A 13,680-nucleotide genomic window follows, 5' to 3' on the forward strand; every position below is an offset into this window, starting at 1 on the left:
TTTCGGAAACCATAGAAAATTGCGCCGTATAAAGAGGAAATAACGTCGAAGGGAACACGAATTTATTCGAGCAAGAATTTATTCGTGCATAGAACTTCGTGCGGTATATAATTCATTTGAATATAAATGGTGGAATATAAAACGTTTTCTTTCATAGCGTATCGATTTATCTCTTCCGTGTTACTGTCTCGATTTATTCGAGGAATAAATAAAAATTTCGCTCGAATAAAAATTTTTCCTCGAATAAAAGAATTTCTCGAATTATTTGAATTACTCAAATTATTCGAATGATTCGAATTCGACTGAAAAGAATTCATTCGGATGCTTAGATTCTTAGGTAAATATTTATGAAGAATGGCGAACTCCGATTCGAATCCTGTAAAATATAAGGGAACGCCTAATTGTTTCGCCCCGAGAGGCCGGTTTAGCGATAAATAAAAAACGGAACACGATTGTTCTCACACTCCCCGTCATATTTTTAACTATGCATCGTTATATACAGGATGTCCCAGGAATCCAGGATCCCCAGGAATCCCAAAAATGTCTCGCAATCCGAAAGTGGCGGGTTCCTCGGATCATTCGAAGCAACTTTTCCCTTTACAAAAATTTTCTCTGAGGCACCGTTAACGAGTTATTAACGAAAAACAGTGACCAATGAGAGGCGACCGAGCCAATGAGCGGAACTGGGCTTCGCGCGCTGGTTGGCTGGGCCGCCTCGCGTCAGCCGTACTTGATTCTTATTGGTCACTGTTTTTCGATAATAACTCGTTAACGGTGCCTCGGAGAAAATTCTTGTAAAGGAAGAAGCTGCTTCAAATGATCCGAGGAACCCGCCGTTTCCGGATTGCAAGACATTTTTGGGACACCCTGTTTATGATTCGAATTATTCGAATTCGACTGCAAAAGAATTCATTCGGATGCTTAGATTCTCTAGCAAATATTTATAATTAATGCCGAGCACCGATTCGAATCCTGCAAAATATAAGGGAGCGCCTAATTGTTTCGCCCCGAGAGGCCAGATTAGCAATAAATAAAAAACGGAACGCGATTGTTCTCATACTCCCCGTCATATTTTTAACTATGCATCGTTATATGGAGTTACCGACGCGTACGCATCGCGTATCAGTTGCCTCGCTGCGCGCGGATCGTCGCGTTAATTTAACAATCGTTTCGAAGTCGTTGAATTTTTTTGCGCCATTTACTTTCATTGCTTCCAGTCATCTCTATGTATAAACTACAACGCTTTTCGTACCCGATTTCCGCGTGATTCGGGCTGGTAGGAGTGGGAGTTGGGGGTAGGGGGAGAGGAGGGGAGAGCGGGCGGGATGTAAAAGTCAAATGAACGGTGTTTGTAATTTTAAACGTTCGACCATCGTCCGGTCACAATTAATTCGTCCGCGCGGGCATGTAGTTCGCTCGCTTTTTTCTCTCTCTCTTTCTCTCTCTCTCTCTCTCTCTCTCCCTCTCTCTCTCTCTCTCTCTCTCTCTCTCTCTCTCTCTCTCTCTCTCTCTCGATGAATATGAAAATAAATATTCAAACGCATGCAAATTAAACCCCGCCGCGGAACAATGTACATCCGGCGCTTGGGATTTGTTGTTTCGAACGGGACGCCGAAATTACATGTCGTTTCTCCTGCCGGGTTTACTGAAAATAATTGCGTCTTGTTTAACGGCGGCCGAGTGGAACAAAGAAAGCGGCTGATTTAACGATCTGAATGTCAGCCGGTTGCTCGCGTATATCTTTAGATGACGTTCCAATTAGGAAATTCGGCACTAACTGAATTACGTTGCATTTGCAGTTTGGCGATATCAAGACGAAATACAAGTGCATCGTTCGATGTAGTTATTCTTTTATTATTTGGCATTTCTTTGGACAATGTACTGGATTTATATGATGATATTGTGATATGATAGTATGATAATATAACAATATGATATATGATGATATGATAATATAATATAATATGATAATATGATAATATTTTAACTGTAAATATAAAATAATTTTTCCTACTTACATTATTTCTATTTTCCAGGACAAAGTGCATTTTATGCATACGAAATTGAGTCTCGCGATTCATACAACAATTACGCTTTTAATAATGTTTAAAATTTAAACTACGATGACATAAAAATAACCTTAGAAAGTGATACAACAATTTTAATGGTGCGTCAGGATCACCACTTTAGTGCAAAGGGTTAATATGATAATATGAACAACAAATAAAAATTGTCCATTTTCATTCGAGAAATAAAACCCGCCTGTTCCCATTTCAGACAGAAAAATTGCCCGTCCCTGAACCCACAGTCTAGAGAATCCTCTATGAAATCCGCGCAACTATGAAAGAAAAGAATGATATGATATGATATATGATGATATGATAATATAATATAATATAATATAATATAATATAATATAATATAATATAATATAATATAATATAATATAATATAATATAATATAATATAATATAATATAATATAATATAATATAATATAATATAATATAATATAATATAATATAATATAATATAATATAATATGATAATATGATATAGTATGATAATATTGTATATGTGTATATTTATTACATACGCGAAGTTTATTTTTAACAACCTCGACATATAATTTCAAAGTTATTAAATGTCCGATTTTCCTCAGGCTTAGTTCGAACTCAAAATACTTTTCTAAAATATGTAATTGAATAAACAATATCCGGGTACATTTATATCGCAGGGCTCCGCACGACGATGGACAAGATATTGTCGAACGTTTGAAAATTTCGCTGGGACGCGACGCGACGTTGCGGATAAGTTATGAAAAATTCATACGGCAATCAGCGTTGTTAAAAGCGTTCGGGGTTCGAGTGCGCGAGCGGGGCGAATGTAACTGCGTTCGCTTCTAACGGACAAATGATATGCGATGGAGGTCCTTGAGCGGACAGGACACTTCATTAGAGAGTGCAGCCCGCGCGGGCATGCGTTTGACGTTGAAGGGTGTCCTCGAATCGTCAACGTCACGTGATCGCGATACGTGCGGATTAAAGGACGCGCGCCGGCTACTCTATACCCGGCCACGGGTCCTCCGAGCGATACAAAAACAATGCCACTCCGCAGTTTGTTTGTCTTTATCCGCGGCGTTGCCGTCTGTCGTGGACGTTCCCGCGGACATTATTTGGATTTTTTTTTCTTTTATAGTCGCGCGGATTTCATTGAGGATTCTCTGGACTGCGGGGACAGGGACGGGCAATTTTTCTGTCTGAAACGGGAACAGGCAGGTTTTATTTCTCGAATGAAAACGGACAATTTTTTATTTGTTGTTATTGTTGTTCATATTATCATATTAACCCTTTGCACTAGAGCGGTGATACTGAGGTACCATTAAAATTATTATATCACGTTCTAAGGTCATTTTTATATGATCGAAGTTTAAATCTTAAAAATTATTAAAAGTGTAACTGTTGTATGAATCGCGGGACTCATATATCGTATGCATAAAATGCACTTTGTCCTGGAAAATGGAAATAATGTAAGTAGGAAAAATTATTTTAGATTTGCAGTTGAAATGACTTCGAGTGCAAAGAGTTAATTATCATATTATCATATTATCATATTATCATATTATCATATTATCATATTATCATATTATCATATTATCATATTATCATATTATCATATTATCATATTATCATATTATCATATTATCATATTATCATATTATCATATTATCATATTATCATATTATCATATTATCATATTATCATATTATCATATTATCATATTATCACATTATCATATTATCATATTATCATATTATCATATTATCATATTATCATATTATCATATTATCATATTATATGATATAACATGATAATATAATATAATATGATAACATGATTTCATATGATTTAATTATCATATATATTTTTTAATTATCATATTTCATATGATTTCACCCGTGATCATATTATATCATATTATATTATAATATAATATTATCATATTATCATACTATCATATCATCATATTATCATATTAAACGCAGTAAATTGTTCAAACAAAAGCCAAATAATAGAAGAATTACTATATCGAACAATGCATCGTCTTTAAATATTTATAGCTCATCGTGGTTAATTAATATGAAGAAATTCTCTCGAATTAACGTACCTTCCCATATCCTCGTTTTACGCGACACAAACAATATAAACCATTAAAAAGCTCGAAGTATAAGTTTCAATATAGTTTTCCGTTCATTCGATTTGCATGAATAATAACAAAGTTACAGTATTTCAAACGTTACGCTGCTTTTAAGAAAGTCGTATCCGCTTTTTCGAATGAAATCGACCACTGCGCGACGTTCTGTAATTCCGAGGTTCTCCCATTCGATCGCGCAAGTGCATAAAATCCAACAACAATCGAGCGTCAAGAAAACTCGAATCGTCGTATAAATACAGGGGACCGGCCTCCTCCGATCATCCGGCTCGACAATTTCCCTCCGTGAAATTTCGACGCGAAATTTGTTTGGCCGGTACAATCGTAAAATTTTTACGGGATCGTATACGGCAGCGGCAACGCTGTAAAAATCGCTCGCGCACCACGGATCCGCGGCCTCCGCGCCCTTGTTATCTTTTTATCGCGCGATTCACGGCATTTCGTGCGATTAATTTCGCCCAGATTCGCGGGCTACGCTATGATGCAAATGCTCGGTGAATTATGGCCGTGTGTGTGCGCGCGTGTGCGCCCAGCCGTGTAGACGAGCATGCGAACCGAGGATATCTGGAGACCGCCGGACCCTAACGTCCCTAACTGGAATCGTAGCCATGGTCCCTGAAGGGCGCACTTCGCTACAGCGTTGGACATCGATAGTCGCGGCTCCTGCAATTAACGAGACACCCGAATTAATCGCATGGAACTGGCCACTCATAACACGCCCTTCGCATGTATAATATGTATAATATTAGATTATGTCGCAAGTTCGCGTTGTTTGTTGTTCCTATCTTTTTTTATTGTCGAATATCCGTGGACGGATCGCTTTGGGACGATCGAAATTTCAGAGATATTGCCGATAGACTAATTGTCGGAATAGAAATCGGCAGATCGGCTGGATTGATTAGCATGCCGATGACGTTAATGTGAATACATAGTAATGCTAGAATAAAATTATTGATAATGTGATATTTTTGACGAACTAAATAATGTTGGTATTAATACATAAATAATAATAATGTTGATATCAATGTATAAATAACGATAATATTGATATTAATATATTAATAACAATAATATTGATGTCAATATATCAATAGTAATATTGATATCAATATATTCATGATGATATAATAATATTGATATTATTCGCGATATATATATATATATATATATATATATATATATATATATATATTATTCGTGATATTCGCGATGATATAATAATATTGATATTAATACATAAAAATAATATTATTTACATCAATATTGACATCGACATAACAATGATAATAATATCGATGTTAATAATAACATTGATTTCATTATGTCGATAATAATATTAATCTCAATATATCAATAATAATATTAATATCAATCTATCAATAATTATATTGATATTAATATATCAATAATAACATTAATACTAATCTATCAATAATTATATTGATATTAATATATCAATAATAATATTAATATCAATATATCAATAATTATATTGATGTTAATATATAAACAATAACCTTGACATTAATATATCAATGACAATAATATTGATAACAATATATCAATAACAATAACATATCGATATCCATATATCAGTAACAATAATATCGATATCAATACATCAATAATAATATTGATATTAATTTACCGATTGTCAAAAACTATAAAAACGAGCTGCAAGGCTCGAGTCGAATCGTACCTCCTCTTCCCAAATTGTGTACATTTTTGTGTACAAGCCCAGCGTCAATTACGAAAAATTTATTGTACTTGGATCATCGCGTCGCAATTCAACCGAGGACACACAATAGAACACACCTTCGATCCGAAAGATCGTAATCGCACAGAAGATTCCAAAAATCATTGTCACACAGTCACGTTAAAACCGTCGCATCAAAATAACACGATAACCTCGAAACACGCACGGATCGTACTTGAAGATCACCACGTCATAAATCGACCGAGGACACCTGAACATCATCGATCCAAAAGTCACAAAACCTCATGGCCATCTCATTGAAAGAACACTGGCGAACCGATCAGCGTGCGGATCACAAAGATCGTCATATCTGAAGATCGTCCCATTGCGTCTGAAGATCGCCTCATGGCTCCGGCGGGGTCGTTCGAGCAGCTGAGAACAGGCCTTGACATAACCTTCATTCGGTGAAAAAAACGAGTTCGGACAAAGGGTTTGAGAAGACGCGGCGAGGCGAACGTTGCTGGCCAGGTCGCCGAGGAGTGAGTTTAACAAGCCTCGCGCAAAAGCTCTCGCAAAAGTTGTGCAAAAGCTCGCGCTTAAGCTCGCGCAAAAGCTTGCAAAAGCTCGCACTAAAGCTCAGGAGCTTGCGAAAGCTCGCGCTAAAGCTCAAGAGCTTGCAAATGCTCGCGCTTAACCTCGCGCAGAAGCTTGCAAAAGCTCGCACTAAAGCTCAGGAGCTTGCAAAAGTTCGCGCTAAAGCTCACGAGCTTGCAAAAAGCTCGCTCAAAAAAGCTCCCGCAAAGCTTGCGCTGAAGCTACTGCAAAAGCTCGCTCTAAAGCTCCTGCGAAAGCTCGCACAAAAGCTTGCGCCAAAAGCTCTCGTGACAGCTTGTGCAAAAGCTCCTGTAAAAGCTCGCGCAAAAAGCTCGTGCTAAAGCTTCCGCAATAGCTTGCGCAAAAACTCGCGCAAAAGCTCGCAGCCGAGCAGAGGATGTCTCGGAATTCGAACGAAACGGCGAAGAGATCTCGCGCGAGAAAAAGAGAGAGGGAGTCGTGGCGTCTCGACCGCGCGACAAGGAGGGCGAAGGGTGAAAGACTATGATGCATGAGCGAAAACAGTATTGGCCTGATTATCGAGAGCAACATCATTTCTGTCTTCCAGGCGGCACCGAGACAGACGCGGTCCAGGCGATCCTGGCCAGATACCTTCAGAGGCGTCTTCAGGGCTCGCAGCTGTCGACCCCGCCGCCGCCGGCGGTCCTCTTCAGCAGCAACAACCAGGCCAGAGTGAGACAGGCCGCGCAGAGGGCCGCCAGCAACGGCAACGCCCTGTCCAGGAACGCCAGCCAGAAAGAGAGGCGGGACGACGACGCCGAGGATTACGACGATTACGAGGACGACCTTCAAGGCTACGAGGACAGCGAGAGGAGCAGGACCAGATTCGATCTGTTTGCCGGTAAAGTCCTCCTCTTCGCGGCCGCGGTTCACCTTCTCTTTGACGACGCGTACACGCGGTATCGCTTTCCCTTTCGTCGTCGTCCGCCGCGGCGGCGGATCGGATCTTCGGCCTTGTCATTGGCCGCCGCTTCGTCCGGCTCGCGGCGTCGCCGTACGCGGATACTGATCACGCGATGATGCGTGCTTCAGAGAGGGCACCTTTGACGTTCGTCGACTTCGGAATTTTCTCAGTCAAAGCTGCCATGTTTTTCTGACGATAGGCTGCGCTAAAGGTATCTGGTGCAATTGCCATTCCATTGATGCGAAATTAGATAATTATTTGTAGCAGACGTTTCTTTTTAAATATAAGTAAACGAAAGTACATTACACGCCATTTTGTTTATGGAAGGCACCCTTCCGTATTTTCCAAATCTCGTTTTCTTTTTTTTTTAAATAATTCGTCGTCATTTCTTGTGATTAAATATTTATTGCTAGGGGTTGCATTAATTATATGTCGCGTATTTATTACATATTTGTCCGATTTAAAGTTGATAAGAATTTTATATTTATATCGTCGTAGCATTTGGGGTGGAAATGATCTCGTTTTTCTTTTAATTAATTCGTCGCCATTTCTTCTGGTCAAATACTAATTACTTAATTAATTATATGTTGTTTATTTATTAAATATTTGTCCAATATAACCTTGACAAGACTTTTATATTTATATCAAGGTTATTTGCAAACAATCTCGTTTTTAACAAATAATTCGTCGCCGTATTTATTACCAGAGGTTGCATTAATTATATGTTGTTTGTTTATTAAATATTTGTCCAATTTAAGTCTGACAGGACTTTTTTATTTATGTCCTGGCATACGAGCTGCAAACAATCTGGTTTTTTTTTAAATTAATTCGTTACCATTGCTTCTGGCCAAATACTTTTTGTCCAATTTAACGTCGATTTGTCCAATTTAAAATCACCAAGATTAAATTATTCAATGTCATAACTCAATTATTTATGTCATAACATTGGCGATCTCGTTTCCTAAAATAAATTCGTCGCCATTAAACCACTAACCAAAAACCCTTTCCGACCGCTTCGCTCGAGAGACAACCATCGAAACGTTGAATTCCGTAGCGAGCCGCCGCCGCCGTCGGAAATTCGTCGCGTACAATGAATTTCGGGCCGGGCTCGCCACTTTTCATCGGCGAACGGGAATATGCAACATTATCCTCTGTCACGAATCGGTCGGTAAGGAACGGGTGGGTTGGGCGTGAACAGAGTGACCGGTCAGGACGAAATTGCGCACCTGCACGGTGTAATGCGATAACAAGGGTGTAGGGGAGCGTGCATTGACGTCACGTGATGCCGCACGCGTCTGTTCCGTGTTCCGGGTTATCCGTGTTCCGGGCGCCGGGTTCCGCCGGCCGAGCCGCCGTTCCGAGGCCGTGTTGAATCGTTCGACGCTAAACACGGCCGCCGTATTGGCCGCACGCCTCGAGTCTCGCTGTCGCATGTCGTTTCGGCGCAGGGTACGCGCTCGGCCGTCACAAATGCCGCTCTCCTCGGCTCGGCTCGGCTCGGCCGAGCTCGGCCGGGCTCGGCTGGGCTCAGCTCGGCTCGGCTCGCTCGCGGCTCCTCTACCTGTACACGCGTTTCTCCGTCGAACAAGACGGATTTGCGTCGCGCCGCTGCAGCCGAGCGGCGCGGACGTCTCGATAGCCGCCATAATCGAGAGAGCTGACTCTTCTCTCCTCTCTCGTCGCCTCTCTCCGTGTCTTCCTCTGTTGAGATTACCGGGAACAGGACTGAAGAACGCAAGTTCACTGATTACGAATATGCTTTGTGCGACGGAACGACAAAAGACGGTCGCGCCGCGACTTATTCGATCGTCGCGCCGCAAGAACATAACCTAAACATTACCTGAAGTAATGGAGCCGGTTACCGCGGGACGAAAAATTGCGTCTTTGGTCTGTTCTCGGGCGTAATTGATTTGACGTTTATCGACTAAGATGTTTTAATTATTTTTTAATTGAAAGATAATAGAAATATGAAAGAATAAGGAAATGTAAAATATGTCTTATGCGGTTAATGTACAGTTGATTATGTTTGGACATCAACTAGAGGCACAGTAATTGGACTTCTCACGGTAATAGGCTCCACTAGAACATAGTGCGATCCACGATAGTATTCGTACACCTTTTGAAATCGCGATAGCTTTTTTCGAACTGCGTTATGATTTGAAAATGGCTTGAATTTATTTAGACGATAGAAAGACTAAAATTATAAACATTGAGAAAGGAGATTAAAAGCTAGTTTAATGGACAATGACTAAAATACTTTCTAATTTTGCAATTACTTGAAAAGACAATATAAAGGACATGATAAAATCTAGTTTTTCAACTTTTATTTAAATTGCTTTTTTATCTTTTCACTAGGTTAAATTGCGTAATTATAAGCTTTCAATGTTAAATTGAGTAATTGTTAATTGTCTGTGTTAAATTGTGCAATTTTTAATTTTCTACGTTAAATTGCGTAATTTTTAGTTTTCCGTATTAAATTGTGTAATTTTAAATTGTCAAGGTTATATTGTATAATTTTAAATGTTCCATGTTAAATTGTGGAATTTTAAATGTTCTATGTTAAATTGAGTAATTTTCAATTTTCAATGTTAAATTGAGTAATTTTTAATTGTCTGTGTTAAATTGTGCAATTTTTAATCTTCTGTATTTTAAATCGTGTAGTTTTAAATTTTTCAATGTTAAATCGTGTAATTATTAAATGCACGAAATCTTGAAAGCTTCTCGTCGATCGAATTCGCGCATTTAATTCTTGTTAAACAATTTAGAAGAGTTACCGGAAGCTTCGCGAACGAAATTAATGCGAACTGCAAAGAATATATTCTGTACGGCGATATTAACAGATTGAAGAATCTATTTTCCCGTGTTCTGTTTTCGTCGTCGTGACGGAGTCTACGGTATTACTATAGCAAACTTCCGTTTCGACAGACGGACAAACACGCTTCGGTGCTTGCTGCGCCTTATTCAATTTTCGAACCACTCGAGACCATCGGATGTACGTATTCTATACACACGGTGGTACCGCCGCGGCGGGATCGAGCACTTTTCAATCGACCGTAGCTCTTAGTTCGACTGCAATTTCTAAGGGGGGCCACAGTGTAATTGTGTGGAGAGATTGTACAGTAATAATGACAGTCTGTGCTTTGTTGTACACGCGCAAACGTAGTACCGAAATGAAAGATATGAAAGCCAACGGCATATTGTGCTTACAATTAAACAACGGATATCGTCATTCATTATTACTTGTACAATTACTTGTTAGTATATAATTTATTATATCAATTATGACTAATAACGATGACTGCAGAATATTGCGATTTAAGTGGAACCATTAATTTGTTTAATAATTGTTTTCCATGCGATATTATATTTCGCATATTATTCGCTATAATACAGCGTAATAACGGGAATGATAATAACGCGAAGAAATTAAATTGCGATTTAAAAATTCATTGAAAGAAATAGCTGCGCTTCAGATTTATTCCTGTGCAAAACATTGTTTTAATTCAGAGTGCAAATGTCTGAAGATTTATTCTCAAGAAAAAACAATGTTTTAATTCAGAAATTCAATGTCTGAAGATTCAATTCTCAAAAAAAGAAATGTTTTAATTCAGAATTTCAATGTCTGAAGATTTATTCTCAAAAAAAGAAATGTTTTAATTCAGAATTCAAATGTCTGAAGATTTATTCTGAAATAAAGAAATATTTCAATTCAGAATACAAATGTCTGAAGATTCATTTCTCAAAAAAAGAAATGTTATAATTATAATATAATATATATAATTATAACTCTATAAATATAAGTATAAATGTAAATATAAATATAAATATAAATATGAATATGAATATGAATATGAATATGAATATGAATATGAATATGAATATGAATATGAATATGAATATGAATATAAATATATATAATTATAACTCTATAAATATAAATATAAATATAATTATAATTATAATTATAATATGATTATATAATTATAATTCAGAATATAAATGACTGACTGAATCGAACCGCTTTAAACAATTATTTGAACATTTGAACGGGAACGCCGGTGAAATGTTTTATGCATGTATAAATTTTTTTAATGAAACATCTCCGGAGATTCTTAGAAGGTTCCTCGCGTAGACATCTTGCGCTGGTTGCTGCGTCGGATAAAAACTTGGGCAAGCGTTTCAAGATGAATGAAAATTGCTGCTTCCACTTTGTCTCTGAAATTTCAAATTCTTCAGGAACTCCGCCAAGAGCCGCGCAAACTCTTACGTTGAAACTTTACCCTTCTGCTTCACCTCCAGCTTTGCTCGACCGCAGAGCTGGCTGGAAAGAACAAACTGCTTTAAGGTCTTCCAGAAAAACCGTGCATGCGGGGGACGTTATTAAAAGGATGATCCCTTTTACATTAGCGACCCACGCTTCGACAACAATTAACCCTTGAACGGTACAACGCCGCCAGCTGCGCGACAAATATCCACGAAACCGTGAAATCTGGCTGAAAACTTTAGAATAATAGACTTTAGAATAATAATATTTTCTATATTTCATCTAAAAATCTCTGGTACATAATTTTTCTCCGTCTGAAAATTAGCTTGGATTCGACAGATCGTCCCGCGAAAATCGAATAACAATTTTATCATTTATTTCTAATTATATATATAATTTTTAATTTATTTAATTTACTTTCTTCTAAATTTTATTCGCACAAATGGAACAAAAAGTCTGGAAAGCTCCGCAGTTACACAGAGTTATCCGAAAGTACGTTTAAGATGTTGAACGAGAATATTTTTTAATAAGCCTGTACAGCAAGCTAAAAATAGTCATCTAAAAATATCCAGAAACTATCCGCAAACATTTCTCGCCGCATACTTCGGCTCGCGGTCAGCATTAATCACAGCTTCGATTCCCGCTTTTCATTAATCACGATATCTTCCAACAAGCAAAAGCTCGCCGTGTCCATTAATCACCATCGTACACCTTTCGTGCGAGCAATAATCATTAAATTAACACGGAACAACGATACATCGGCGACGACGTACGCGGACACCGGCCGAAGTAGAAACGTACGTTGATGGTCAGACGCGCTAAATAAAACGCTCTCTGGCGCGCGCTTCGGTAAACGCGGCTGAAGCGAGACAGAGAGAGCGAGCGAGGACGAGAGTGGGGGAACTGTTCCTCCGCGTTCGATGCGCGTTACGCCGAGGTAGAATCGGTCTCGTTTGAAACGCGACGCGAAAACTCGGCGACGCATTTTATCGCGGAACATCGATCGCGAATCGAGCCGGCGGAATCCAATCGGCGGAATACGTCGAAGACAATTTTTCACGTTAAAAGGGAAACGGACGCGCGCGGCCAGATAAATTAACGCGGCGAACAGGATCGCTTATTAAACTGGTTTGTTCGTTTTAATCGCATGAACCGGCGTTCCTCGACACTAACAGCCTATTCCTCGCCCGGCGCACAGTGGGCTGGATCGAGAAATTCAGTGACATTCTGTTATAACTTTTGAACCATCGAAGATATTGCAATGAAATTTTCACCAAAAATATTTAAAAAATAGTTATTTTGAACTATAGATAATTAAATTTTCTTTGCATTTGTTAAACGATAATTTTTAATTAATTTTCATTGACATTTTTCGTGAAAAAAAATTGTTTAAATATAATGTTACAAACTATTTGTAACATTACAATAGTAACGTACCTGGAATTACTGGTGGATCCTCGTAACCAGTGTGGGTGCAATAAAGTACGCGTCCCAGAAAAAGGTCTCTGTATGCATTAAATCCTGAAGCTGCAGGTTTATTGAAACAATAACAAAATAGTAAGATTAATTAACGTACTCTACATTTTATCAAAAGTTCGAACTGTTGAAATTTACCAACTACATACAATGCGTACAGGGAACTTTTTCTGGGACGCGTACCTTATTGCACCCACACCGGTTACGAGGACCCATTAGTAATTCCAGGTACGTTAGTATCGTAATGTTACAAAGTTTGTTTCGTTTACTTATATTTTTCATGTTATATGGAATAATTAAAAATTTTAAATATCCGTCGATTTACAAATGAAGAAGCGTTCAGTAATACCGACTGCAACACAGAGAGATTATCTTCGATATCTTTAACCTCGAAGTAACGCAACGTTGATATCTTTAAAACGTAATAATTTACAATCCGGTTCGTCTTGGTTTGTAACTTTTACAGAATTATGTAGAGGAAAGTATAGTATATTTGTATTTTATCAAACATTAT

At 38.2% G+C, this 13,680-nt stretch overlaps 1 protein-coding gene across 5 annotated transcripts in view; it reads left to right on the forward strand.

Moving 5' to 3' along the window:
• Positions 1–13,680, forward strand: part of LOC117223634 (uncharacterized) — a 280,088-nt gene that overhangs the window by 148,594 nt on the left and 117,814 nt on the right. For all 5 annotated transcript variants that reach the window (XM_076519029.1, XM_033476011.2, XM_076519032.1 and 2 more), the window contains one exon: positions 7,070–7,363. In XM_076519029.1, the coding sequence (XP_076375144.1) occupies positions 7,070–7,363 (294 nt within the window). The remainder of the gene's footprint in view (positions 1–7,069; positions 7,364–13,680) is intronic.

This window comes from Megalopta genalis, chromosome 1 (assembly GCF_051020955.1).
Source record: "Megalopta genalis isolate 19385.01 chromosome 1, iyMegGena1_principal, whole genome shotgun sequence".
NCBI lineage: Eukaryota > Metazoa > Arthropoda > Insecta > Hymenoptera > Halictidae > Megalopta > Megalopta genalis.